Source organism: Phocoena sinus, chromosome 1 (genome assembly GCF_008692025.1).
Source record: "Phocoena sinus isolate mPhoSin1 chromosome 1, mPhoSin1.pri, whole genome shotgun sequence".
Classification (NCBI taxonomy): Eukaryota; Metazoa; Chordata; class Mammalia; order Artiodactyla; family Phocoenidae; genus Phocoena; species Phocoena sinus.
In genome coordinates, this window is record NC_045763.1 from 118324384 (window position 1) to 118351644 (window position 27261).

Sequence of the window (27261 nt, forward strand, 5' to 3'; positions counted from 1 at the left end):
GATGTCCTTATTTGTATTTGTGCTTAAAGTGGGTGGAGATACAGAACTAGGCCGAATTGGGAGTCTTCCTGGGACTCAGTTCCCTCTCTGAACAGATGGGGGCGCGCTCAAAGCCGTGGGGGTGAGAGTGGGGATAGAGATGCCGGACCAGGACCCGTTGATGCTAAGGTTTGACCACGCAGTGAAAGTTTACATTGGGAGGAAAAGGGAAGGCGAGTTTGAGACTCGTGAAGCTGCAGGGAAGCCTGGAGCTAGAGCGCAGGCACTGGGTAGACGGGTTTTGCCGGCATAGGGGGCTGCCCCCTCGAGAGCGAGGTGCCCAAGGACCCCTGTTGATAAACATGGTACGTTGCCGGGCCGCCCTAACTCCCGTAGGTCCAGGCTGTTGCTACTATCAAGGAGCTGTTTATGGAGCCACCTCCCCACGGACCAGCCTCCAGTGTCCCTATGTACTCTCCCTACAACCAAAGCTCATGAGGCCCTCCCTCCAGGGTTCTCAGCCTAGCTGGGCCTGGGAAGCTCGAGCTGGGGAATGCTAACCAGCACGCAGCTCTCGCCGCTCCAGCCTTGAGGGGAAGTCAGTGATGGATATGGCTGCTCTCTCCAACCTGGCATCGAACCAGTTAACTAACCTCCAGCTCCACACAGCAACCTTCTACAGGGGCCAACCCTCCGCCTTTGCGGGAGGAGGAGCCGCTGCCGGTTCAGTGTTTTCATTGGTGAGTGTGATCGGGGCCTTCCAGGACCCACCAATCCAGGAGCAGGAAGGTAAGGTCGGGAGTGTGCCGCGAGAATAGAGTGGACGGAGAGTCGGAGAGACCGAAATACTGGGAGGGGGGCGGGCGGTGGAGGCAGCGGACTGAAACTCTAGGCCTAGTGGGGGCGGGCGGGAGGGAAAGCGCTTCAGAAGACTGGCGGCAGGTCGGAGCCCGGAGCCCTGCGCTAGCAGATAGCGTGGGTGTGGCCCTTATCCGCCTCCCAGCCCCCGCCTCTGGGACGCCGGCGGCATGATGTGTTGAGACCTCTGTCTTCTCCTTTCCCCTCATTTTTCTCGTTCCTCTCGTGGGTGAGTCCTAGGCCCTGGGCGGGGGGACCTCACAGTTCCACCACCCCATCCGCGGGCTCTGCCTTAGTTTCCCCTAAAGCAGCGAATGGCCGGGGGTGGAACGCGGAACCCGCAGGTCTTCTGGAGAGCAGGGTGCTTCTGGTCAGCCTGTCCGTATCGCCTCCACACCCGCAGGCTTCACCATGGGCCGGACCGTGGTCGTGCTGGGCGGAGGGATCAGCGGCTTGGCCGCTAGTTATCACCTGAGCCGGGCCCCTTGTCCCCCCAAGGTGAGTGCCCCCCTCCCTCCGTGCCAGAGGGAGCCTCCTTTAATACTCCTCTTCCATTTCCAGGAAGAGGGAATGCGCCGCCCCATTCCCCTCCTGACCCTTTACGCCGCCGCGGCCGCGGCCGCGGCTATAGGCCGCAGTGTCTCCCTCTTGTCCCCAGGTGGTATTGGTGGAGGGCAGCGAGCGCCTGGGAGGCTGGATCCGCTCGGTACGAGGGCCAGATGGTGCTGTCTTTGAACTTGGACCTCGAGGAATTCGGCCGGCGGGAGTCCTGGGAGCCCGGACCCTGCTCATGGTGAGCGGCTTGTGGAATGCCTAGGAGAGGTTGTGGAGGGACCTTCACTGGAGAATAGAGTGAAGGGGAGCAAGTAGATTTGGTGGTCAGTCCTTTCCTTAGTTTATGCTCTTTCTGAGGACGTGTGGAGCAGGTTTCCGAGCTTGGCTTGGACTCAGAAGTGTTGCCTGTCCGGGGAGACCATGCAGCTGCCCAGAATAGGTTCCTGTATGTAGGTGGCGCCCTGCACGCCCTGCCCTCTGGCTTCAGGTAATGCTATCACCTCCTTACTGCCATCCTTCTCTGCTTCCATCCTTACATCCCTTCCATTTCCTCATCTTCCAGTTTGTCAGCCCTCCCAGCAAAAGGGGCCAAATGAATGGAAATGACCCCCTGGAGCTGGGGGGTTAAATCAGAGCTCCCTCTTCACTGTGCCTTCCTCCATGCAGGGGGCTACTCCGCCCTTCACCTCCCTTCTCCAAACCTCTGTTTTGGGCTGGGTTGAAGGAGTTGACTACGCCCCGGGGCAAAGACCCTGATGAGACTGTGCACAGTTTCACCCAGCGTCGCCTTGGTCCTGAGGTAACACCGCCCAGAAGCCCCCAAATCCCTCCCCTCCTAAACCAGCTGCAGATCCCCATACTCAAACCTTCCACTAGGGCCTCTTCTGTATCATCTGAAAATGGCCTCTTCTCTTCATACCCAGTAGCCCCCCAAACTCAGTGTTGGGGGTGAATGCCTTCATTTCCTTTCCATCCTTCTGTAATAGTGGGACTGCTTTCCAACCAAACCCCACCCCACCCCTATTCTCTGCCAAGCAGGGACAGTGGAAATTAGTGCAACTTATTCCTTGGCCTCTCAATCCCAGTCTCACCCTTAAGGTGGCGTCTCTAGCCATGGACAGTCTTTGCCGTGGAGTGTTTGCAGGCAACAGCCGTGAGCTCAGCATCAGGTCCTGCTTTCCCAGTCTCTTCCAAGCTGAGCAAACCCATCGATCCATATTACTGGGGCTGCTGCTGGGGGCAGGTGAGGGGGGAGTTGGTTCAAGGGTTGAAGATATTAAGGACTGCCAGAGTGAGGGACTGGAAGCAAGGGGTGCTATTTTAATGATGCTTCTCTACTTCCTCCTCTGCAGGGCGGGGCCCACAGCCAGACTCAGCACTTATTCGCCAGGCTCGGGCTGAGCGCTGGAGCCAGTGGTCACTCCGTGAAGGGCTGGAGACATTGCCTCAGGCCCTTAACACCCACCTGACTAGTAGGGGTGTCAGTGTTCTCAGAGGCCAGCCAGTCTGTGGGCTCAGCCTCGAAGCAGAAGGGTGCTGGAAGGTAGGAGAGCCCCCTGGAGTGTAATGAACCTGTCTGTTAGAGTTTCCAACTTTGTCTAAATGCTTTAGCTGGCAGGACTGGAGTTTCTCCTTGTTCTCCTGTCCTAGAAGCTATTTAAATATGGGCTACTCCACATTCCTAGGCCTTATTTGTGGACCTTCCTCCAAGACCTGTTTGATCCAAACCTGTGGATAGAATATATATAAGTGGCTCCCAGCTAGGGGCAAGAACCACTGAGCTCCACTAAACATTTCAGAGTAGCCCACTGGCTTTTGTCTGGCCCATTTCCTGGAGTAATGGGATGATTTTTGTGCTGACTACTTAGTCTGTTCATCCTGAGTCAGCACCCAGTCTCTCTCCTGCCTGGGAAACTAAGGCAAAATTCCCATGATCTCTGTGTCTTTTATTTTATTTTATTATTATTTTTTTTTTTGCGGTACGCGGGCCTCTCACTGTTGTGGCCTCTCCCGTTGCGGAGCACAGGCTCCGGACGCGCAGGCTCAGCGGCCATGGCCCATGGGCCCAGCCGCTCCGCGGCCTGCGGGATCCTCCCGGACATGGGCACGAACCCGCGTCCCCCGCATCAGCAGGCAGACTCCCAACCACTGCGCCACCAGGGAAGCCCTCTGTGTCTTTTAAATGTTTTCTTCCTCTCAGGTGTCTCTAGGGGACAGCAACCTGGAGGCTGACCACATTATTAGTGCCATTCCAGCTTCAGGTAATGTGGTGGTCACCCTCCCCTTCTCCAACCAGGTTGAGGCAACGTAGCTTCTTTCTGGGCCAGCAGGACCATGCCATGCCCCTGAACTGGTCAACCCTGTGGGAGTCTAATCCCAAGGAGGGTTGGTAAAATTGAAGTGTGAACGCCTCCTGAGGCAGGCCTCTGCCTGCTCTCCTCCAGTGCTCAGCAAGCTGCTCCCTGCTGAGGCTGCACCGCTGGCTCGTGCTCTGAGTACCATCACTGCTGTGTCTGTGGCTGTGGTGAATCTGCAGTACCGAGGAGGTCGTCTGCCTGTCCAGGTGTGACACAGAAGAAGGGGAGATGTGGGCTCAACGGGAACTCTTCCCTCCTGACCCAGTCTCTTCCTTTTCTCCAGGGATTTGGACATTTGGTGCCATCCTCAGAAGACCCAGGCATCCTGGGAATCGTGTATGACTCAGTTGCTTTCCCTGAGCAGGATGGGAGTCCCCCTGGCCTCAGAGTGACTGTGAGAGAAGGCAGCTTTGCTTAGTGGGAGTTTCCCAAGAGCTCCTCTGTGCCCCAGCGTAGTAAGGCCAGGCTGGTCAGTGCCATATTCCCTCTTTAGGTGATGTTGGGAGGTTCCTGGTTACGGACATTAGAAGCCAGGGGCAGTGTCTTATCTCAGGAGCTGTTCCAAAAGGAGGCAGAGAAAGCAGCTGCCACTCAGTTGGGACTGAAGGAGCCACCAAGTCACTGCTTGGTCCATCTACACAAGGTAAACACTCCTCAGCTACCCACTGGAGGCAGGGACTACCCAGGCGTGGAACATCAGTAATAATCTTTCCCTGTATCCCCTCTTCTCTCCCCAGAACTGTATCCCCCAGTATACCTTAGGCCACTGGCAAAAACTGGGTAAGTTGGGAAAGCAGCTGGGCTGAGAGGAGCTATGAAAATAGACCCCCAGTTGTAACATTCCTTTTATCTTTTCCTCCCAGAGTCAGCTACCCAATTCCTGGCTGCTCAGAAGCTGCCTTTGACTCTGGCCGGAGCCTCGTATGAGGGGGTTGCTGTCAATGATTGTATAGAGAGTGGGCGCCAGGCAGCAGCCCGTGTCCTGGGCACAGAACCTAACAGTTGATTCTCAAACCCCACTTCTTCCTGCCCCTGCTCACAGGGATTCTCTCACCCATGAAAATAAAAGATGCTGGAGCATGGCTTGGTCTGGCTGTTCTGTCTCCTGTGGACGTGGGTGGGGTGGGTGAGCAAAGGTAGGTAAAGGGTGCTTAGGATACAGAAAGCAGGAGCAGAGGCAAGACAAAGTCCTTTATTAGAAAATATATCAAAATCCCAGTCCCCTGAGCAAGGTCCAGAAGAGGGAGCTACTCCAGCACTGGCAGAAAGTACCCTGGGAGGGGCTTCCTTCAAACACACTTCCTGGGAACCATAAATAGAATAAATATTCACAGAGGTCCCGGGAGAAGTCAGAACATTCTTCTCTCCATGGAAGAGGAAGGGATTTGGGGTCCAGCCCTGCTCTTACCCCATGGGCAGGGGACTCCTAGGAGTCATCACAGAAAATCATGACTTCAAGGATTCACAGTCATAAGCCCTGGCTGGTGACCCTAGAAAGAGGGACCCCCAGGGCTAGAGGAGCCCAGCTCCAGTCCAGCAGTGAGGAGAGGCCCCTGCCCCCAGCATGGCAGTAGAGTTCATTTCCCCCACATCCCCTCTAAGAGCAGTGAGGAGCTGAGGGTGGGGAGAACACAACTCTTCTGATTCAGTTTCATGATTAAGGAGGAGTCAGTGTGAACCATGGGGAGCTGTGTGGTTGGCAGCAGGCAGAGGGTCGGGCCTGGCTGGGGGCCGGCGCTGCAGCATCTCCTGACGGAAGGCCTGGGAGGAACCAGGTGGGTAACGGGGACCAGAGGGAGTCTGAGGACCCCGAGGGTCAGTTCCAATGTCTGCTGTGATGTTGGTATAGAGAGGGCCCAGCTCTCGAGCCAGCAATCGGTATGTCAGTGAGTTCATCCCATCTTGAGTCCAGGAATTCCGGGTTCGGACCAGGAGGTCAAATCTGAGGATTAGAGATTGGAGACTAAGACCTGGAAAGGAACAGCCTGGAATCTAGGAACCTTCAGGAACTGCCTGGCTAGGGTGCAGAATCCTGAGGATCCAGGAATAATTCCCAGGCAGCCGTCCCATCCTACCTGTGGGGATTTTCCTCGTTGCCCTTATCTCCTCGGTGCTTCACCATCTTATAGTGTCCCACAGACGTGGGGGGCCGAGAGATCTTCATCCCAGCCAGGCGTACCCTATGGGAAAAGTGAGGGCAACTTGGAGGATCCAGAGCAGAAGAAAGCTGCTGACAGGTGGGCAAGAAGAGCTAAGGCTAGCAAGGACAGAATTGCACGTTTCTTTACACAAAGAACAGCTATTGCTAACTAGGCAAAAGAAGTGCCAAGTACTGGAAGGGGAGAGAAAGTCAAACACAAGAAGGAAATGGCTGAAGAGAATGTAAAAGCCTGGCTGTATCCAGATCCTCAGGGCCTACTGCCAGGCACCCTGGGGGCTTTAGACAATTGGCATAGGTAGATTTGTACCTCCCACCTTTGCTTCCTAAATGGCTCCCAGGAGCTGCCCCTGCAGTCTGGAAAGGACCGGGAGAGGAGCCATTTTCTCAAAAAGGGAGGGCAAGACTGGGAGTCACAGACCCAAGCTCAGCGATTCTTATTTAGACGAGTACTCTGCCACATCCCCTACCCCCCACCCACATTAAGAAAAGAGTGGAACCAAGTAATCAGGACCTGGAAAGAAACAAACTCCCACTCTGACCCACAGAAGCAAGAAGTGAAGGTAGCCTGGGAAGGTACTGAAAGAATACATACATTTAGAAATTGCTGGGTGCTTTACACACATACAGAAGACAAGAATTCATAGAGATGTCATGCCCGAGGACAAAGGGGGAGGAGAAGCAGTGGGTCCAGCATATCAAGCTCAAATAGTCAAATGACAGATAGGAAATTGGGTCAGCTGAGGCTGAAGGTCAAAATGTTTCACATGCTAAAAATAAGTTGGCATCATGCCAATGGCACAGGCCCTTTTTTTTTAAAAAAAAAAAAAAAAAAGTGGTTCTGGGCTATGTGGAGCTGAGCCTCTCCTCTCCCAGCCCTGAAGGGAAGTGTGGTTTGGATGCAACCCTAGCAGAGGCAGGACTAAACTGTCTCTAGGCCCCTTTCCAGCTCTGGAATCCCATGATACTATAGTCTACTGATCTGATCTCTCCCAGGGACATTACTAACCAGATCTAAGAGACTGAAGGACAAAAGAATGGGGAGCAGCATGCAAATCCTGACCTGGGTAGAGACTGAAAAGACTAAGGGAGAGGAATGGGCACAGTGCAGCACCAGGGAGCTAACAGTTAGCGGTAAAGGACTATGGCTAGGGGTGGTCTCACAGGACAGTGATCCAGGCTGGGGTTAGGGAGGGAGGTGGTGGCAGGAAGTCTGACCTGGTAGCAATGTCATCATCCTCACCACCCCAGCCCCAGTATTCATTGGGGAAGCCATTCATCTTCAGATACTGGTCAGGAGTGAGCGCCGAGACCCCTCCAAAGTACTGGGGGTACGGGAGGCTGGGGAGAGAAACATCCTTGGATTCCACAAGTCTTCTGGGGGGCCGTCCCCCCTTCGTCCACTGGGTGGTGGAATTCCTGCTTCCAGTACCCTCTCATGCCCTCTACCTGTATCCAAACTTGTTCATGGCAACAGCAACATGCCGGGGTCCTCGGGGGTCACACACATACAGATTGTGGTCGTTCTCTGGCAAGAGGTCCACATCGTGCAAGAACAAGCAGTCCCATTCTTCATCACGCAGGGCCTCCCGCACCCCAACATTCAACAGCTTTGCCCTGTTAAATGTTCCGTTTCCAGCCTGGAAGATAATGGCGGAGGACCAAACTAGGTCTATAGGTAGCATGGAAAAGAAGCATAAAAGTGAGAAGAGGGAAATCAAAGTGGGGTATGGGACAAGGAGAATGAAGAGAAAGACAACTTCTTTGTTTTTTCATTCAACAAAAAATTTTTTGAGCATCAGTATGTGCCTGACACTTACATGCTGCTATTCAGCATTTAATCCCGACAACAAACCAACCATGTGGAACAGGTGGTATATTAGTTACCACTCTCTGCCTCATTTTAGCAGGTTGGGGATCTTGCTCAAGGTGACATATGGAACAAGTGGCAGAACCCAGAATTTTAGCCCAAATCTATCCACTTCCAAATTCAAGAATGGAAAAATCATGGAAGATTATAGGACAGTGGGAATATCCTTAAGGAGAAGTATGGGACTAACACGTTGGCAGAGCAGTGCCAGCTGCTGCTTTCTTTTTATATATATGTGTGTGTATATGTTTTTTTTTTGGGGGGGGCTGCATTGGGTCTTTGTTGCTGCACGCAGGCTTTCTCTAGTTGCGGTGAGCGGGGGCTACTCTTTGTCGTGGTGGCTTCTCTTGTTGCGGAGCATGGGCTCTAGGCGCGCGGGCTTCAATAGTTGTGGCTCATGGGCTCTAGAGTGCAGGCTCAGTAGTTGTGGTGCACGGGCTTAGCTGCTCTGTGGCACGTGGGATCTTCCCGGACAGGGCTTGAACCTGTATCCCCTGCGTTGGCAGGCGGATTCTTAACCACTGCCCCACCAGGGAAGCCCCCTGCTTTCTCACATTCAACAGTCTGACCCTCTTTTTTTCTTTTTTGTCTGACCCTCTTAAAATTATTTCAGGGATCCATCAGATGAGAGTGGAGTGGAATTTGTTTGAGGCTTCCTTATAAGAAAGAAAATCAGAAGGGTATGGGAATTGGGGGTACCTGGTGGATGACATAGATGCCATAAGCAAGCTGCTGGCGTTGCAGGAATGGGTGCAGGTGGTAGAGCAGCAGGCGCAGGTGGTGCTCCCGGGCACGATGGGGCACAATGATGGCTGTTCGGGACCGGGGCTCACACCCTGCAGGGCGGTACCGGCCCCCCGGTTCCACCCGGGGATTCCTCTCCACAATCTCTGCCAGTGACGGCACTGGGCTAAAGGACACGGACACGGGACCCACTGTTGGGAGGGAATGGCAAGGTCAGGGATTAGAAGGGCAAGAAGAACTGTCCCTGGCAGTCTTATTCTGGGGCTCAGCTCCCCCAAGGCCTTGCTCAGAAACCTCACAAAACCTTGAGTTCCCCATCACTGGGACAGCTTTGCAAAGTCTGGAAGGTGAAGGCTCCTTACCTAGCCTACCTTCTTATTTGAGGGTTCCATAACTCCCCCCTGCCTCACAAGGTTAGAAGCTTACAGTTAGGGGATGGAGAGAACAGATGGACTTCCAACTAACTCACTAAACTAGGAGTGATCTACAAAAGAAGCAAGTCCTAGCCCAAGGCAAGAAGAGCCCATAAATGGGCTGTGGCTCAACCCAAGAGCCCAGTCGAAACTCCAAATTTAGAGTCCATTCTATCTCAACCTCAGCTTCCCTTCCAGTTACGTGAGCCTCCTGTTCTAAGGCCCACTCCTGCCATCCTATGCCTGTCCAAGCCTCCCTGTCCCCACACCTTGTCCTCGCCTTCACTTCTGCCTTCCTTCTGCACTCACCTAAGAGAGGAGATCGTTCTGGACAGTAGGGCAGACCTTGAGGAGCTGGGGGGACCCCTGGGGCAACAGGGGCCCCAGGCAGGTGACTAAGGTTACTGTAGACATCATGGGGATGAGAGTAGTCAAATGTCGGCTCCTGCTCTCGGCCAAATAGAGCGCTGAGGCTTCGGAAGCCCCCCAGCGACAGGTACATCATGACAGCCAGCTGGGAGCCCACAAGCAGGGCCAGAGTGCAGGGTCGCTCCAGCAGCCTCCGCAGCATCCTGGGGTGTGGTCTGGAGAGGCAGAGAGGAGAGTGCTGGGGCAGGCAGGAAGAGAGCAAGCCAGCAGAAAGAGATCATTGGGCAGGGATGAAGGCGGTGCCAGGGGTAAAGAGGAAAAGAACAGAGTCACAGAAGGGAGCACACAGATGTATGGAAAGAAATAGAATGCTACCACTAGCAGACCTACCACCTGTCACTTCCAGCCCAAGTTTCACTCTCCTCCACCCCTCCCTCAAACCACTCCTATCACCTACTATCAGTCCCCAAGAATGCTTACATCATTCATGTCCCAAGGCCATTTCAGAGCATTCTCTGGAGAACCTCCCTTCCAATTTTAGAGGGGGTAGAGATAGACTCACCTAGGTTCAAGCTGTCTTCTTCAGGATGGGGACTCCACGGGGTCCCGGGGGAGCAGAGATGTGAGGCATTATATAAAATTGGAAATGTCACAGAGGACAGAGAAAGGCTCCATCCAGCACTCCAACAGCAATCTTAGGACCAGCTGAAACAGAAGTGGTCAAGGATAGCCAGCCACCCGCAGAGGGGCAGACACGAGGATCAGGGTGAAGCCGGTTTCCCAGCTGGGGAAGGGAGGGAAAGTGGTTGGAGAGAAAAGGGGTGCAGCAGTAGATGCTAGGTCCCTGGCCTCTCCCCCGTGACCCTCTAGTTTGTCAGATTCACTCTGTACTTAACCATCCTCCACCCCAGCAAGACCAACCTGTTTGGAGAGTGGGGAAAGGGAAGCTATCGGAGATCTTACTTTCGCCAGGGGGTGAGGCAGTCTTAACAGGACTGTGGAGTGGCCTCAAGAGAACCCAGGGAGGCGGAGGAAACTGGCTCCTTTCCGTTCTTCACGTTTCTGGGAGCTAGCTCTGCAGGTGCAGGGAGCGTGACCACCTGGGAGCTGCATGCAAACAACCTTGGAGCGCGGCGGGGAATAGGATGGGGGTAGCATCCCCTACCTTTTTCTATCTTTCCCCGGTCCTATCGGAGGTGGGGATCAGGAGTTATTGGTGAAATGAGATAGGGAGATGGAGGGCTGGGCAGAACCTGTCAGAGGTACCTGGGCTAGCTCACCTAGAGGGGCGTGGTCAGCGCTCTGCAGGGGCTTACAGCCCAGTTGTTTCGGAGCACCCTCATCCCACCCCAATCTCCTCCTGCGTTTGCTCTACCTTGCAATGTGAGCCCACCGGCCTCTGTCCATACTTGCACTTACGTCCCCCCCCCCTGCTCAAGGCTGTCTCCAGCCTTTACCCAAAACTTCTCACCTTCCCAATTTCCCGAACCTTTCTCCCGTGCCTCTCACCCCACCAGCCCCAGACCACACACCTGACCTTCTGCAGCCAGTCTTCACCACCACCCCAACAGCCGGAAAGAAACCGCCGCCGCCATCTTGGAAGCGGGAGCTTCGGGGGCGGGGCCTCGCGTCACGGGGCGGGGCCTAGGGTGGAGCCGCCCCGGCCCGCGAAGCGCAGGGTCTGAGCCCCGCGCGGCCTGTGGGGCACGAGTGAAGCTACCGCGCGGGCATCTCGGGGCTCGATCCCTCGGGAGAAGGCGCGGGGGCTCATCCCCACCGGACCGACTTCCAACGGGATTCCACCCCCCACCCCTCACCCCTCACCCCTCACCCCTCAGACTTGTGAAAACATCAAGTCAAACCGGGACCTTTCTCGGGGCCAAGACGTACTGAGAGGCCGGTGCATCGGAAGACCTCACTATCGCCCGAAGTTGACCTGAGCCCCTTTCCCAGTGTGTCAGCGGCGCCCCCTTTAACCTAGTGCCACTTATTATCAAAATTATTTCTTGCTCAGGGTACATCGTTGCAGACTCCTCTGGCGCATTTTTGTATCCCCAAGGTATCCCGCAGGCCTTGAAATAGAAACGGTTAATAAAACAAGGAAACGTTGAGTGTGGAGGGAAGGGCAGCGTCCGCTTTAATGTAAAAATGTGTTTCCCCAGATGTTAGAGTAAGATGGACGCTTCGTTAATATGCAATATGTTTTATCTTGTGGCTTCTACTTAGAAACTGAGGAAACTTAAATAACTCGCAGTGTCTGCCTCAAAAAGCTCATGTTCTTTTGTGCGGGGTCGGGGTGGGGGTGAAGGGGGTCAGGGTAGTTGTACACAATATAGTGTGATAAATATGATAGCCTAAAAATTGCACCTCATTCACAAGTTGAAGTTTGGGAAAGGTTTCCCAGAAGAAGTGATGACTAATGGGAAACCTGAAGGACTTGTCTATCGCATGTCCTTCTGTTTTATAAGATTCAGTCTCCATGGAGCTATTTTACAATTCTGTGTAGGTTAACTGATCCACATGCAAATTCTGTCCTGTCTGAGAGAGGTTCAATTAACCCCCTACTCCCCTCCTCACCCCGCCCCCCCCGCATTGCGGGAAAAACAAAACAAAACAATTTTGCCTCCATTTTCGTATTTCTTTATTTCTGATCTGTAAATGTGTCTGTTCTTTAGATTTTTTTTTTTAACGAGTTATAACATCTGCTGGTTTCCTTATGAGTTAAATAAAATCTTTAACAGGTGTTCATTTTTATACGTGTATTGACAAAAACTCTCTCCTTGACCACATTTTAGACAGGCTCCCCTGAGCCCTCTTTTCTAATAGACCTCATCCTTGGGCCTATGGCCATTTTTATCAAGAATCCTGCTAAGTCACTTTAGCAAGAATCCCCTCACCCTTAATTTCTGATCACCCTGGCCTGCCTTTAGCAAGAATTCTAAGTTGGTTGAGCAAGAGTCTCCCTACTCTTGATGTAATTTTCCGTCTACTGATTCATTCTGCTCATTGGCTATAACTATCCACCTGTCCTTAACTGTATTCAGAGTTGAACCCAATCTCTCTCTGATTGGGATAGCCTTGGCACCTTTTGCAATAGTCCTGAATAAAGTCTTTCTTACCATTTTAACAAGTGTCAGAATAATTTTTTCTTTAACAGTGAGAGAGTCATAATTTTACCCTTTTCTGAAAATTATCTTTTAACAGGTGAATAGCGTTCTAGACACAGGAAACCATAGTGCAAAAGTCTGGAAATGAGGAAGAAATTAGGGAGTTGGGGAAATTAAAAAATGGATCAACAGGCTAAACGATAGAGTCAGGGGAATGGTGAAAGATGAAACTGAAGAGGTAAATAGGTGCCAGATAATGAAAGACTCCATAAACCACATTGAAAGAGATTGAGTTTTATCCTGTGGGCAAGAAGAAAGCCTTAAAGTGCTCTAAACAGAGGGTGCTACGATCAGAACTAGGAATTTTACTCCGGTGGAAACGAGGAGCATTACTGGAGGTCAAGACTGGAAGCAGGGACCTATCAAGGAGGTTACTGCAGCCATCCAGGAGTGAGATGAAACTCATGCAAAACAAGGTAATATCAGTGGGACTGGAAGGAAGAGGACACCTTTGAGAACTTTTAGGAGGCAAATAGGACTTGGTGACTGGCTGGGTGTGTCAAGTCAGGGAGTTAGAAGACTCCAAGAGGACTCCCAGATTTCTTTTTTTTAATTAATGAATTAAGTAAGTAAGTAATTTGGCTGTGCCTGGTCTTTGTTGTGGCATGTGGGATCTAGTTTCCTGACCAGGGATAGAACCTGGGCCCCCTGCATTGCGACCACAAAGTCTTAACCATTGGACCACCAGGGAGGTCTCGACTCCCAGATTTCTAATGTGGATCACTGGGTGGATGGTGGCGACATTTAATGAGAAACAAAACTTAGAAGAGGTGGGCTTCCCTGGTGGCGCAGTGGTTGGGAGTCCGCCTGCCGATGCTGGGGACACGGGTTCGTGCCCCGGTCCGGGAAGATCCCACGTGCCACGGAGCGGCTGGGCCCGTGAGCCATGGCCGCTGAGCCTGCGCGTCCGGAGCCTGTGCTCCGCAATGGGAGAAGCCACAACAGTGAGAGGCCGGCGTACCGCAAAAAAAAAAAAAAAAAAAAAAAAAACTTAGAAGAGGCACATTTGGGGGAAACAGTAGAGATGACAAGTTAAACTTTGGACCTCATGAGTTTGAGGTGCCTATGGAGGCTCAGAATTAGATAATACTGGATTTGAATACAATGGTAGCTTTGAAACCCACTGGCTGTGTGATGTTGAGCAGTACACTCTCTCGGTTTCATCCACACAGTGAACCCATCTTCAGTGGTTTTGTGATAATTAGTGAGAATTATGGAAAAGGGCCAGCAGACAGCAGATATTCAATACATCTGATTTTGAGCACAAAGTAAGAGCCAGGTAAAAGTCCTCACTTTTTGTTTTTTTTTAAAGATTTCACTGTGTAGTGGAAACGACAGACATACAGAAACTTGAAATGTAGTTCTTCTAGAGGACCCTTCCTCAGCCTCTGCTCCTCCACGGTGTTCTACTCTTGTAAAACTGACTTCACCTTCTTATCCCTCCTATCTACCATCTTCTGATAACTCCTCTACATTCATTTGCAAGCTCCCTGTTTTCAAGAACCTTCATCTCTACTCTTTTTCAGCCTGGCCGCATCCTGGGCTTAGTCATCCCCTAGAATTGCTAGTTTCTGAAACCTTAAATTCTGATATGCTGGTTTCCACCACAACATCCGATCTTTCTGTATTCTGAATAAATCCTGGGGCCTCTAGAGGCCCAGTCATGACACACAACATAACAGAAGAAACGCAGTCTAGTAATAAAAAAAACTAATTTAACATAATTTAAATCTTTACTTAGTTTCTCAAGGAAACATCAGAGGATGGGGGAGGGGAGAGTGAAGCAGGAGCACATTTTAACACAGCTCAATGTCTTTAAAATCCTCTCTCTCCCACTTAACATTTTCTACCGAGATGCTAGCTTCTCCCCAAAACTACCCCTTCCAACTCGACTCAGTTGCTTTACAGTATTATCCACCAGCTTCAAGTCTGTTCACTTTACTTTGATTTTGCATAACAGAGCAGAGCCTGGGAGCTGACCTAGCAAGCACACCTTCCACCACTACCCTACTCTCCAAAAGCCCTTATAGCTTACTTCTAGAAGGGGAGGCAGACACCTCCTCCAGGAACACTTCCTTGACCCCATATTCTATGCGCCTCTTCTATCATGGCACCTATCACACAGGTCTGGAATCTTTGTCTTACCTGACTGTCTTAGCCACCAGACTATGAACTCTCTGAGGACAGAGACCATGTCTTCCTTTTTATTATCCCCTGAAAGTAACCTACAACTTTTGGCACAAATTGTACAAAATAGCCCATTTTAGATCTGACCTAGAAAGTTCCTTGGTATACTTATTTTCTCAGGCCAATGCAGGAGTGGGAAGGGAACAGGGAATGGAAGAGATTTGAGGGGAAGAGAATCAGCATGTATTGACACTTACTAGAAGCCACACACAGGGCCAAGCATTTACATCATTATGTTCTTAAGTTCTGACAACCTCTCCATAACGCAGGTGGTAATATACCCATTTTACAGATAAAGAAACTGAGGCTCACAGAGATCAAGTAATTTAAGATCATGCCATTACATCTTGGCTCTTGCAAAGCTTAGATTCAGTCTGACTCCAAAAATCTGTGTCCTTTCCAGACACTGTGAGAGAATGATTTGATTCTAGTTTATAACAAAATGGCTTATTTATTGAACAAATAAGTGGGATGAACAATTCATTCTCACTGGGGAATTAGGTCAGTTAATATATTTCCTCTGACCCATTTTCAGGCCCCAGTTCTCACATTTTCAGCTTCTCAATGCTTATTTGCATCTACATTATCAAGAGAATGTGCTAATGTATCTCTATGGAGTTGGACATGTGTATGTCAGTGTGTGTCACTGTTTGTGTATTTGTTTATTACTGGGTTTGTAGGGCCTGTTATTGGTTGCTCAAAGACTGTGAGGGATGCCTTCAATCTATACTTCCTCCCCTCCCTTTCCTTCCTAAAGCTACTTAAGTACTCTGGGCCTGTCCCCATATAAGGTCCTATCTGAGGAAGTTGTTTGGAATTGTTGTTCCCCCCCTCCCCTCATCTGCTTCTTTCTGAGCATTTTTAGAAGTGGTGGTTTCCTGCAGCTGTCTGCTGGTTACTCTTGCTGCCAATGATTTTAGCTTGCCCCCAGCGACAGTCAATGGGGAAGGTGTTCAACTTGTTCAGAAGCATCGTCTGAGCCAATAAAATGTTACTTCGTTAAGTTCTACTTTCTTCCCCCTTCCTCCCCCACAAGTCCTGACCAATGGGATGCTGGTTTTGTCAATTACTATCAATCTGGTATTTCAGAAAACAAAACACTGTTAATACCGTATGGAGATTAAACAAGTGGAGCCAGAGATGGAGTAGAAATGTAACCGAGTAGCTGGTCCCACGGCACCAGTTGGACAAATGCCCAGATTTCCTCCACTCTAATCACTGAAGTCGAGAATCTCAGGGACAGAAAGGACTTAAAGAAACTGGTCCAACTCACAGTTACTGCTTCGACCTCTTCCCCCACCTTGAACACACAGGCACACTTGCCATCCCATAAAATAGTTGTCCATCTCTCCTTGAACTTCTGCAGGGACGGGGTTCTCTCAGCAGTCACCGACTCTTCTTCCTCCAGCTCATCACCATTCTTTTTCCCTTAAGGACCAGATACTTGAACTGTCTCCATGCCTTCTTCCTTCCTGTTATTCCTGTTTCTCCTCCTGCTTGTACACCCACATCCCAGCTCAGACCCATGAAGGCAATAATGCCCTCCCCATATCCATAGCAAGAACTTGTTGGACCCCTGACATTGGGATATTAGGCAGTCTACAGCCTGGGTCTGGGAAGGGTGGTAGGGGCGAGAACATTCCAGGAGGGGGTGAGGCCTTGCTAGGGATTTAGGGCCAGGATACCCATCAATTCTCTTTGAGGAGCAGCTCTGTCTTCTCTTCTCTTTCACTGTATACCTCCCCCCGCCCCCCACCCATCCAATCACACAGGTGTCCTCTAAACTCAGTAACTTTCTGGGAAAAACTGCTTCATGGCAGTCAGAAGCTTACTCAGTGAGTAAAGGGCTTTCTCTTAAAATAATTTATATAAGTGATTTATTACCGTAGGCACTAAAGAAATGTAAGAAGGGCTACCATGATTACCTGTTCCTCAAGGTCCAGCCCAAGACTCACCCTCCTTAACCCTCATAGCCCATTGAGCCCAGGCATCAATCTCTGTACGGTTCAATTTGCCCTTATCATACAGTTCTTTGTACCACCCAATATTTCTCTTTGTGGAGGTATAGTACAGAACCTTCCCCCACATTGCAGTGAGCATCTTTATTTGTGTATTGTTGGCGTTTGTACTTTACATCTACTTAGCACAGAACTCTGCTTATTGTACCATCAGCTCATAGCATTAAGGTCTGTCTATAAACATGTTATTGGCGGTCCAATTTTGCTAATCAGATGAAATAGTTGAAGATTGCTCTGGCCTTGTCTCACTCTCCTGTTTCTCCCTCCTCTAGCCTGGTTGGTAGGAGGACAGGAGGAAGGGCCTGAGCCCAAGCACAGCAGTGGGGGCCGTGCATACGGAAGAAAAGAGGCCGAGCAGAGTAGGGGGCTGCCCTGTTCCCAGTGCTGCCAAGGGAGTAAGTGCCATACTTGGTGGTACAAAGTCCAGGGCACCGTGTAAGGCGCTGCCTCGTACAGAAGTTGAGCAGCGAAGCCCAGCCCCAGTGAGCAGAGTGTACGCAACTGCTACACTCTCCATGGCTTGGCTTAATCCCCTAGTCCCAGCACTATATCCCGAGCAGTATTGGGCAGCCCAGCTAAGAGCTACTATGGCAGAGTGAAGCACCCCTAGTTCCCCCATTTCCCCCTCTTCCACTCCCTCCTCAGGGTCTTCTTTACCTATAGCTCCTCCTTCACCTCCACATTCAGCCCTTCTCCAATCCCTAGCAGTCCTGCTACTACCAGTCAAGACTCTAAATTCTTACAGGGTCCACCTGCCGCCCTTCCCAACCCTGTTCCCTTAAGCAGAGTCACCTACTCAGACGGAAATGTAGAACTGATTTCCGCCACCACTGAACACCTGGCTCCCCCTCACCTCGGCTCCCTCTCCATGCTTTTTTTTTTTGCCCTCCAGACTATCCCCTACTTCTCTTATTAAATTCCATTCTAACATCACCTCTTCAAAGAAGTCTGCTGGGTTTACACTGGTTGATTCTGGGGACCCTGTACCAGTCACTCAGTAGTCATAAGGATAACTTCTCACATGGGTGCATCCTTCACTATTTTCTCACATGGGTACGGCCTTCACTATTTTGAAAATATTGTAACATTTGTTCAGAACAACCCTGTGGGAACAGGTATGTTTTAGCCCCACTGCACACATGAGCAACCTAAGGCTGAGCATCTGTGACTTACCCACCACTACCAGCTAGGAAGGTGCTGAACCCCAACCGAGATTCAGACCCATCGGCTCCCGCTCCAGTGCTCTTTCTATAACAGCTTCCCCCAGCACCCTCAACTAGCACTCTCATTACCAAGCGCTTGTTTGTTTTGACGGTAGCGTTCTAGTTTTCACATTCGTGTTCTTGTCAATTGTGCTTGTAGCCGAGTGTTTATTATGCCTCCATGTTGTTGGGAGCCTCCAGAGATCAGGGACAGAACTGTCCTTTCTCTGACAGTCCTTCAAAATCCAGGCTAGGGTTCTGCCAACCAAAGGAATTGGGCCTGGGGGACAAGGGCAGGCACCGCTGACGCAGATCCTTGCCACCCTCAAGTGCACCGCAGGCTCCGTGGACAGTGGAGCCGAGGACGGTAAGGTGGTGATAATAATAACTGACGGCAGCTGACATTTGTTGGGCGCTTACCAAGTGCTAGGCATTGTGCTAGTTCTTTATTTACATTAATCCTTACAACAAATTTCCAAGGGAGGTATTATTATTGTCAAATGAGGAAACTAGTGTTCAGAGATGTGGAGCCAGGGTGCAACCCACATCTGTCTGACTCCAAGAGGAGCACATAAATAGCAGAATTCAATTTATATTTAAAAATATGATAATCCCTTACTCCCTGAAGGCTTATCCTACCCTTGACTCTTCCTCTCCCAGAAAAGAAAATTCAGGGAGAGGAAAGCTAGGCAGGAGGAACCTCACACACACACACACACACACACACACACACACACATCTTCTCTCTCACACACACACACACACACACACACACACACACACACACAGATCACTTACACCTATCACCACCACCCTGGATTTCCTAGACAGGGTGAGGGCTACGAGGGCAGGGGGTCAGTTTCCCCAGGACCCTAGCCCTCATCCCCTTCCCTGGTGCTAAATAGAAGTGAATAAATACTAAATAAATACAACCGGGGTCTACCCTGCCTTCCCCCTCCCTCCTGTGACCAGCAGGGCAGAGGGAGCAGTTTAGATAGGGGACTATCTCCCAGCCCCTTCCATCCACCAGCCATCCAGGGCAGGAAACCCGGGCAGGGCCAGCCTGCTCGGTAGGGCAGAGAGGAGGGGCGGGTTCACCTCACAGCCCCTCCCCAACTGTGTCTCGGTGCGAGGCAGCTGCCAAACCCCCTCATTCTCCCAGCCAAGTCCGAGGCCCCGGTGCCCAGAAAGGGCAGCCGGGACGGTGAGGTTATTTCCTGCCCGCCCAGGAGCGCCGCCGGAGGATCTCCAGAATCTGTGCCTTGCGGTGCACCCAGTCCTGGGGAGGGGGGCGTGGTGTTGAAGGGGTTGGCCAGGGCACGAAGAAGCTGTAGCGGAGGCGTACGTTCTGGGGGTTGCCAGCCACCAGGACCTGCAGCGTCAAAGGCTGAGCCAGGGGCCCGTGGCCGGACAGTGTCTCCGAGGCTGCAGTGGCCCCGCTGTAGCGCAAGCTGACTGCCCCGGGCAGGACCACGTCTGTCGGGGAGGGTATCAGCGTGTATTCACCATTGAGGGCATAGGAGCCATCGGGGAGCTTCAGGGCCAGGTAGAGGCTCCGGACACCAGGGGTACCCTGCTGCCGGACCAGGATGTGGGTGGCCCCTGCGGGGATGGTGACCACATCGTTGTATCCGTACCTGTGTGCAAGGAGTAGAGGAGAACTCAGCATCTCCCTGAATCCTCTCAGCCTTTCTGAGCTGTGTTTGTTATGATTGTATGTGTATAGAAGGTTGTCTCCCCAGACCTACGTGAGCTGTCCAGCCTAGATCTGAGCTACATGCAAATGTGCCCTCCTTCCTCCTCTCTGGGCCTTTACACCTGCTGCCCCCTTACTGAGGTGCCCACCTAAGCCCCGCCTCCTTGGTGCCTGTCCAATTCCTATTCTTCCTCCAGAAGGGAGGTCACCTCCTGGGAAGCCTTCCCTGATGCCCACAAGTGCCCTCACAGCAGCCCAGGCTGAAACCTTTGAGCAGGTGGGACACTGCGCTGTAACCGTGAACTCGTCTGTCTCCGCTACTAGACTGTACGTCAGCTCTTTGAAAGGAGAAGCAGTGTTGAGTTCACCTCTGTATCCCCAGGGCCCAGGACAGCGTCCAGGAAGGTGGGAGGAGGAAATAAATAGTGAATGAACCTGAATTTTCTGAAGGAGCCAGACTGCTTGCTGCAGCTAGAACCATCCCCACCGCACACCATGCACTTGTCAAATTTCTTTTTGGAGCCAATGACGTGGTCACAGCCGGCATGGATGCAGCGACCCTGGACACAGACTGAGGAGCTGTCTGGAGAACAGGGGGTCCCATCTACCACCTGAGGAGAAGAGAGGGAGTGATGAAAGGGTCTTCCTTAGTCAAAACGGGCTGGTAAGTCGAACGAGACCCATATCCCATCAGGGAGGGGATGCCAGAAAAGTTGGGTCAGGGAGGGGATGTGGATGGAGTGTGGAGGGAACCCCAGCCACTGTAAGGGATGATAATCATAAAAGCCACCATTTTCAGAGCACTCACTGTGAATTAGGCACGGTGCTAAGTGCTATATAAATCTCACAACCACTATTTGAGGTTTGTAGAGATGGAACACTGAGGTTTAGAAAGATTAGGAGCTTGCCCAAAGGTTACACAGCTGGCAAGCAGAGAAGCCAACACGGGAATTGCAGGTCTGAGTCCCAACCCCAAGCCCTCAATCTTGGTGGTACCGTCCCAGCTGGACACTAGAGGGCAGTCAACGTGCAGGCTTTCTCCCCGGAACAGGGGTGAAGGATACAAACCTGCTAGGCTTGTTCTTTCTTCAGCCTCAACCCAGGGCCCTATCACGGGGGGCGGGGGGGGCGGTGCGGGGACATTGCTGTCTCCAGGAGGCCTGTCCAGTGAGGGACTGGCCATCCATGAGCTCAATGAGGCCACCACTGTAATTTGCCAGAGGAGCCCATGGGAAGGGGGTCAGAGAAGGGCCCAAAAGTCCACACACTTCCATTCTCACAAAACGGAGCACTGGAAGATGGGGGAGAGAGAGGGAAAGAAACCAAGGGAAATGGGACAGGCTACAGCTGCCTGATTGGCAACTTATCCAGAGTCCAGGGCTAGTTTTCTAAATACCCACGGCCAGAGAAGTCTGAGTGGGCCCCGGGCATGGCTGTGGGAACGCCAGCAGTAGTGCTGTTTGGGATCTCTGCCATCCGAAAGCAGAGGGCGGGTTGGGTAGTGTGTGAGCTTAGACGGGGCCCTGGGGCACCCCGGTTCTCACCCGTGGCTCCAGCACATAGTAGTAGCCCAGTGCCCGCGCCTGGCAGGTGAGTTTGCACTGGTCCCGGGGCGCCACACCTGTGTAGCGAGGAACCCAGTCCATGGGCCCTGGGAAGTTCTTGAAGAGGTCAGTGCGGTGGTTGTAGGCCGCACACTGCTCTTCACGGAAGGTCAGCGCTGTAGGGTTAAAATGGACAGTCAGAGCCCCTCTCTCCTCACGCTGCCCCACCAGCCCCTCCACCGAGCCTCTCAGACCTCCAGACAGTACGGCAGCTCTCTCCCCCACAGACTACCTGTCACTTTCCTGAAGGGTAAAGTCACTCCCCCCAACAGCAGGGACAGTCAACACCTCCTTGGTCCCTGAACTCAAGGGACAGTCCTTTCCGTCCTACCCATCCCTCCCAAGGCTCCCACCCCCCCCCCACTCCTCACCTGAGCCAGTTGGGCAGTCCTGGGTATTGCAGGAACGAAAGCGGGTATGGCGGCCCTCACAGTACTTGCCACCATTCCGGGGGATGGGCCGTGTGCAGTCCCGGGAAGAGAACTGGACACCACCTCCACAGCTCCGAGAGCAGTCACCCCATGATCCCCAGGGGCCCCAGCCACCAGCCTGTGGGATCTGCAGAAGGACAGAATGGAAGAGTGGGATGAATACACTCTCTTGGGCTCAGGGCCACTCCCTCCTCCCCCAGGCCCTCTGCCCCCCCCGCTGCCCTTGGGATCTCACATTGAAGTCCTGGAGCTGGTCCACGTGGAGGCAGCGGCCACCCATACAGGCCTGTGCGGGCCCACAGTGGGTACCATCAGCCCAGGGTGAATGCTTGGTCTGGCACATGGAGTGGCCATTGAGATGGCCAGAGCACCAGAGGGCAGCACAGGGCGGCGGCAGCTGCGGACAATGGCGTGAGTCAGGCCCAAAGGTTAGCTGGCACTGGCGGTCAGCATCGTAGTCCTTGCCGGGGAAAGTCACAGGCAGATGCAGGGGAGCCTCTGGCTTGTCTAAGAGACAGTGCCCTGGGAAAAGAGGCAGGGGTATGACGTCACCAATAGGTTGAAGGGGTGCCAGCCTTGGGCTCCCCAGGGCCTGACAGATCCTAAGATCCAAATTCTAGGGCTGGAAGAAGCTTTAAATAGCAGCTAAATGTATTCAATGCTTATTATGTGATGAACATTGGCTAAATGCTTGACCAACAGCATCGTGTTTAATCATGGCCAAAGCCTATGAGGTGGTTACCGTTATTATGTGTATTTTACAGATCAGCTACACAGAAGGGAGGTAACTTACAGTCACACGTCTACACACATCTAAGGAACAGGATCAGGATAGGAACTCAAAGCACTAGATCTTCCTACCTATTCCAACCAGCTACAGAATTCTTGAGTCTGCTTCTCATCAACAGCCCTGCCCAACCATAGTCATACTGCTAGGCATGCACACCTCAAGTGACAAGGCAGTCACCTCTTTCACAACTAGCCCCTTGCGGTGTTGGACAGTTGTGGCCCTTAGAAGGTCAGTTCTAATTCTATTGAGCCAAAACTTGCCTCCTGTAGCTGTGCTATTTATTTTGAGAGGAAGTGGGAACCACACAAAGGCAGCAGCGTTTCTCACTCCATCCCACACTGCAGAGGAGGCACGTTGGAAGGAGTCAGTTTGGCCCATGTGAAATGCGGCAGAAGTGAAAGTACAGTGGGGGGCAGGAACTGGGTCCTGCACAGGGAAAGGGGAGTGCCATCTGCTTACCATAGCCATTGTCCAGGAAGTCGGTGATGAAGCGGGCACTGCAGGGGGACCAGGGCTCCTCGGGATCCACGTGAGCCATCACAGGAGCCATGACATGGCGGGAGGTACTCCCAGGCCCATTCAGACCAACACATGGCTTTGAGTTGTCATGGAGCATGTTGAAGACATGGCCTGTGGGAGCAGAGGCCCTGTTAGGGTCCAGGGGTCTCATCCCTGTGCCCTCAGGGGGTTGCAGGCCCATCATAAGCCTGGTTGCAGGTATGGATGGTCAGATCCATTCCCCATCCCAACCTGCCCCCAATGTCTTTCTGGTGCTCCAAGGGCTTCTCAATATGTAGCCCCCCCTTGCTCTGTCTCCCCTCTCACCATGATACACTCAGGGCCCCTCCCTACCGACTTTTCCTTATAGCCTACATTCCCAACCCTGATTCCATCCCCTCTATCACTGACTCTTGTGAATAATCTCTCTCAGTACTGTGCCACCTCCCCTCCAAACACAGTTCACAGTAGATTTCTACACACTATCTCATTTAATAGAAAAATCTAAATGTCTACATCCAGAGCAGAGAAGGGTAATGGCCCTGGACCTAGGCCTGGGGAAAAGGAAGAAACACCTTGTGACTTGCACTTGTACCCTGGTGAGCTCACTGTCCCCTCACCTCACCCCTGATAGCTCTCTCACTCATCACAGGTGCCCCATGACCCCACCCCTAACTTACCCAGTTCATGAGCAGCAGTGAAGGCTGACTGGAGCCCGTCATCCTCCACGATAGCACAGCTCCGAGCTGGGTCACACACAGTGCCCACATCAGCCATGCCTAGAGTGTCACAAGTAGAGACCCCACACAGGTCCTGTAGAGAGGGAGATCAGAGACAATACATGAGGAACCAAGACACCAGCGTCCATTGAGCTGAGATCCAGATTAGTGGAGACCTGGGCACTGCGTTATCCAGCACTGTCAGGGCCCAGATAGCACTGGCAGTGTGGCTGGGGCCAGGCACCATGTTGAACAGCTCCAGGGGCACCATTTACATCACGGTCTGTGTAGTGGTGCTTCTTGGGGTTATGCAGTGCATGGCCTGAGGTGCTGCTTGGGGCCTCACCTGACGGGTAAACAGAATGGCCGTGTCAAAGTGGTCAGGGTCCGAGTCCTCGGGGGTGTTGAGTCCTCGCTGCCAGGCACAGAAGCTGCGCAGGGTCTGGGCGGCACTGGGCCCTACTTGGGGCCCTTCCTCACCTGGCCCCAGAATCACTAGCCGAGTCACCACCAAGCTGACAGGGTTGCGGATGCTTGGGTGCTTGAAGGCCTTGGCCGCTGCTGCCATGACCGTCAGCAGGTAGCGCTTTAGCCCAGCACCGTGAAATGCCGCCATCTTGTCATCTGCCACGACCAGGGTCTCCACAAATCTACTCAGTGAAGCAAAGCGCTGGAGAGGAAAAAAGGGGAGGAGGATCCTGAAATAGCCTCCCAGACCCATGGATCACTTCTCCCCTCCCTTACTTCCTGGGTCTGGAACTCAGCAGAGCCAGCTGGGCCACATACATCCCACGGGATTCCTGATGGGTCTCGGTGGGGCCTCCCCCCCAACTCCAAATCCCAGGGCTTTTGTGGTAACGCTGCGAAATCATCTGCTGGTTCTGAGAAGGGGAGGGGATGGGGACGCCACGTCCCAGGGCTATGTGGGCGCAAGAGGTGAAAAGCAGCTGGGACTGCCTCTGGGAGGGACTTTGGGGTCCCCCATGCCTGAGTGTGTCTGGGGCTGCAGGACTGGGGCTAGAGGGCTGGGCTGCAACGTGTCTTCCCTGTGTGGTTGGAGGAACAATTCAGTCAGCGGCTAGGGCCAGGGCCAGATCTCAGCGTGGCGGGTGTGGAGGGAGCGTCTGGTCTGGATTAAAGCTAGAGAGGGAGGGAGGAAGGAAGGGAAGAAGGGGGGAGACTGGGAGTGGGAGGGAGGAAAGGATGGAGCCTCAGGCAGCCTTGCAGTCAGTCCGCAATGTGGGAAGGGGACGGACCAGAAGGGGGTTCAGGATGCCTTTCCTCCCCGGTCCACTCCTGCCCTAGTTTGCAGTTTGCCAGAACAATTTTGAAGACAGCATCAGAAGCCAGAGGCCAGTCTCTTGGGCCTCAAACCTCACTCCTTTAGCTGGTGGTGAAAATCAAATTTGGGGCCCAGAAAAGAGTCAAGGCCAAGGGGCTATCAGGAGGGCCTCCTTGTTGGGGACTGTGCCAGTAGGATGCCATGGCCAGGCAGGGTCGGGGTGGAGAGAGAGAGTGGTCATTCCCAGCATAGCGTCTCTGACCCAACCCTGGGAACCCCCTTGGGATCAGCGGTCTGGCTAGGAGAAGGGTTGGGGCAGGGAAAAACCAGAGCCTTCCCAGGAAAGGAGGCCAGTGGAAAGAGAAAAGGCAGACAGAAGGGAGGGAAGCAGCAGGCTGGCCAGAAGTGGAAGTGGGTGGAGAGAAGGTGAATAGGGGTCAGTAGGACAGACATGGCAGGAGGACACAGACTCCAGGGCTGCCTACCTTGGCTCTTCGTGGGCTGGAACTGGGGTTCCCGGGAGGAGCCTGGACGTTGCAAATGGGGCCCTGGCCGCTGGCTGGACTCTTCCGGCGTAGGATGTGAGCCCCAGGCCCACCAGCAGAGTTAGGGGTGCCTCCTTCCAGGGGCTGGATGTGGAGTTCGGTCCCTCGATACTGCAGCACCCCTAACAGGGCTCCCCCATCCCAGTGCAGAGATGCCACCGACTCCGGATCTCCGTTGATGGTGCCAGTGAGGTAGGTGCCCGGCTCTGCCCCACCCAGGAGCTCAGGCGCCCGGCCCAGGTATTGCACCGTCAGCCCCTCCACCCGCACGCCGGGGTCCTGCTCCAGCTCTAATAGCAGCGTCTCCCCAAAGGCTGGCAAGCGGTACGACAGCCTGGCAGGGGTGCCCAAACCAGGCAGGACGCTGTCGTTGAGCTTCTCTGGAAACACGATCTCCTCCTCCCGGGGGAGGGGGCTGGCCGGCCAGGCTGAGGGCAGGAGGGAGGCCAGCAGCAGCAGAAGCAGCTCGGAGACGGGCACGCTGGGGAGCAGCAGGCAGGGTTGGATTCCCCACAGGCAGCACTCCGCCAAGCCCCTCCCGGGATGCGAGTCCGTCCGGGACATGGCACTGGTGCTGAAGCTGGGAGGGACTGAGGCCGTCTGGGCACCAAGTCCTCCCTGCCCTGGCTTTGGAAAACTCCTCTCTGCAGCCTCGGGGCTCGGACCCCAGCCAGGGTCAGAGGCAGAATTTTCAGAGGGTCTGGGGACCTTCAGAGAAGATGGAGAAAACTTGGCCCTTAGGCTTAGGAGAGGTGCCTAGTGGTCTGGTTCCTCCAAACTCTCCTCCCACACCCTCCTCTCCTGGATCTTTGTTTCTCCCTGCCTGTGTCTTCTGCAGCTTCTCTGGCCTCTCCCTTTGCACTCCCTCAGACTCTGTCTGGCTTCGCTTCTGTGCCTGTCCTCTCTCTGCCTCCTTCCGCCGTGCCTTTGTTTCTGTCTTTCTCCTCCTCTGTCTCCCGTGTCTATGAGTCTGTGGGTCTCCCTGTGAGTTCTTCCCAGCCTTTCTCCGCGCCAGCGCTTTTAAGCGTCCTGAGCCACTACGATTGGCTGAGCTATAAGCCATTCAGCCAGGAGCTCTGGTGGTAGGACTCAGATGGGTGTTTCATTGCTTCCCAAAAATCTAGTTTTTGTTTTCCTTTAAAAAAAAAAAAAAAGGGACTTGCCCAGGGGAGGGGAATCTCTAGCAGCCGGATGGATCATAGGCACTGGGCCAGCTGATGACATAGTCTTTTCCCAAACCCCACAGTCGGCTCTCAGCTGTCTCTTTCCCTTTTTGGTGGGACAGAGCCCCAGGAGGGGTAGGAAGTCAGGGAAAGGGCCTGGACCACACTCGAAGAAGGGACCATGGTCCCAGGAGAATTCTAGCTCCCACTGTCTAACCTGGCACATCCTCCCTTTTCTCAGGGAACCCTCATGATGCCCTCTGCCCCTAGAGGCTGGTTTCCAGGGCCGAGGGAACTGAGTGAGCTGCCACGGAAAGAGGGTGGGGAACAGGTAAGGAGGCATCAAGACGGCCGAACAAAGAAAGGAGGTGGCTTGACACTGCTCAGGATGGGACCAAGAAGCTGGAGAGAGTACAGGAGGCAGGGAGATGGGGCAGGCAAGGAGACAGTGATCAGGGAGTGTAGTGCCCAAAGGTAGGATGAGTCTGCTTAGAATGGGCACATGGAGCCGGCAGAGGACAAGGCAGGAGGGGTTAACAACTCTTCCTTTTACAGAAGGGGGATCTAGGGTGGCACCTCCTCTTCCCTAACGTCTCTTCTCTCCCTCAGGATCCCCTTTCCTGAATTACCATTCCCCGCCCCCTCAGAAGCCCAGA

The 27261-nt window shown here is 53.1% G+C and overlaps 3 protein-coding genes and 1 long non-coding RNA gene across 12 annotated transcripts; 2 read left to right on the forward strand and 2 right to left on the reverse strand.

Moving 5' to 3' along the window:
- Window positions 1-800: 800 nt before the first annotated feature.
- PPOX (protoporphyrinogen oxidase) lies at window positions 801-4832 on the forward strand. Of its 7 annotated transcripts, XM_032642815.1 has the most exons (13): window positions 802-1066; window positions 1241-1335; window positions 1496-1630; window positions 1764-1879; window positions 2059-2191; window positions 2491-2635; window positions 2745-2935; window positions 3593-3653; window positions 3837-3955; window positions 4033-4143; window positions 4243-4392; window positions 4487-4529; window positions 4613-4831. In XM_032642815.1, the coding sequence occupies exons 2-13, from the start codon at window positions 1249-1251 to the stop codon at window positions 4753-4755; spliced, it is 1434 nt and encodes a 477-aa protein (XP_032498706.1). In that variant the 5' UTR covers window positions 802-1066; window positions 1241-1248; the 3' UTR covers window positions 4756-4831. The 7 variants fall into 7 exon arrangements, 3 of the variants coding, with proteins under 3 accessions (XP_032498706.1, XP_032498715.1, XP_032498723.1); XM_032642824.1 differs by having other exon boundaries at window positions 803-1066; window positions 1241-1630; window positions 2478-2635; XM_032642832.1 differs by having other exon boundaries at window positions 897-1066; window positions 1241-1630; window positions 1750-1879; window positions 2478-2635.
- An 89-nt stretch (window positions 4833-4921) lies between these two features.
- B4GALT3 (beta-1,4-galactosyltransferase 3) lies at window positions 4922-10925 on the reverse strand. Of its 3 annotated transcripts, XM_032642862.1 has the most exons (9): window positions 10836-10922; window positions 10267-10410; window positions 9866-10008; window positions 9244-9518; window positions 8477-8712; window positions 7357-7547; window positions 7126-7248; window positions 5825-5929; window positions 4922-5691 (listed from the first exon to the last, which is right to left on the reverse strand). In XM_032642862.1, the coding sequence occupies exons 4-9, from the start codon at window positions 9503-9505 to the stop codon at window positions 5418-5420; spliced, it is 1191 nt and encodes a 396-aa protein (XP_032498753.1). In that variant the 5' UTR covers window positions 9506-9518; window positions 9866-10008; window positions 10267-10410; window positions 10836-10922; the 3' UTR covers window positions 4922-5417. The 3 variants fall into 3 exon arrangements, with proteins under 3 accessions (XP_032498753.1, XP_032498761.1, XP_032498769.1); XM_032642870.1 differs by lacking the exon at window positions 10267-10410 and having other exon boundaries at window positions 10836-10925; XM_032642878.1 differs by lacking the exons at window positions 10267-10410; window positions 10836-10922 and having other exon boundaries at window positions 9244-9541.
- On the forward strand, window positions 9866-11419 carry LOC116759299. The gene is made up of 2 exons (XR_004351411.1): window positions 9866-10105; window positions 11142-11419. It is a non-coding gene; the product is annotated as an uncharacterized LOC116759299 (long non-coding RNA).
- Window positions 11420-18179: 6760 nt separating this feature from the next.
- On the reverse strand, window positions 18180-27261 carry ADAMTS4 (ADAM metallopeptidase with thrombospondin type 1 motif 4). Its single transcript, XM_032633782.1, has 9 exons — window positions 25383-27261; window positions 23962-24285; window positions 23577-23709; window positions 22858-23028; window positions 21844-22130; window positions 21549-21735; window positions 21118-21293; window positions 20009-20184; window positions 18180-19514 (listed from the first exon to the last, which is right to left on the reverse strand). Exons 1-9 carry the CDS (start codon window positions 26004-26006, stop codon window positions 19088-19090), a joined length of 2505 nt encoding a protein of 834 aa, XP_032489673.1. The 5' UTR covers window positions 26007-27261; the 3' UTR covers window positions 18180-19087.

Bases quoted from the DNA above. Each gene is read 5' to 3' on its own strand.
- PPOX (XM_032642815.1), top strand. From the start codon at position 1,249: ATGGGCCGGACCGTGGTCGTGCTGGGCGGAGGGATCAGCGGCTTGGCC. The intron at 3,956-4,032 runs GTGTGACACAGA...CCTTTTCTCCAG, and splicing joins GAGGTCGTCTGCCTGTCCAG to GGATTTGGACATTTGGTGCC. The intron at 4,393-4,486 runs GTAAACACTCCT...TTCTCTCCCCAG, and splicing joins GCTTGGTCCATCTACACAAG to AACTGTATCCCCCAGTATAC.
- B4GALT3 (XM_032642870.1), bottom strand. From the start codon at position 9,505: ATGCTGCGGAGGCTGCTGGAGCGACCCTGCACTCTGGCCCTGCTTGTG. The intron at 5,930-7,125 runs GTCAGACTTCCT...CTTTTCCCATAG, and splicing joins GATGATGACATTGCTACCAG to GGTACGCCTGGCTGGGATGA. The intron at 5,692-5,824 runs GTAGGATGGGAC...TCTAATCCTCAG, and splicing joins AACGAGGAAAATCCCCACAG to ATTTGACCTCCTGGTCCGAA.
- ADAMTS4 (XM_032633782.1), bottom strand. From the start codon at position 26,006: ATGTCCCGGACGGACTCGCATCCCGGGAGGGGCTTGGCGGAGTGCTGC. The intron at 23,029-23,576 runs GTAAGTTAGGGG...CTGCTCCCACAG, and splicing joins CACTGCTGCTCATGAACTGG to GCCATGTCTTCAACATGCTC. The intron at 22,131-22,857 runs GTAAGCAGATGG...CTCTTTTCCCAG, and splicing joins CTTCCTGGACAATGGCTATG to GGCACTGTCTCTTAGACAAG.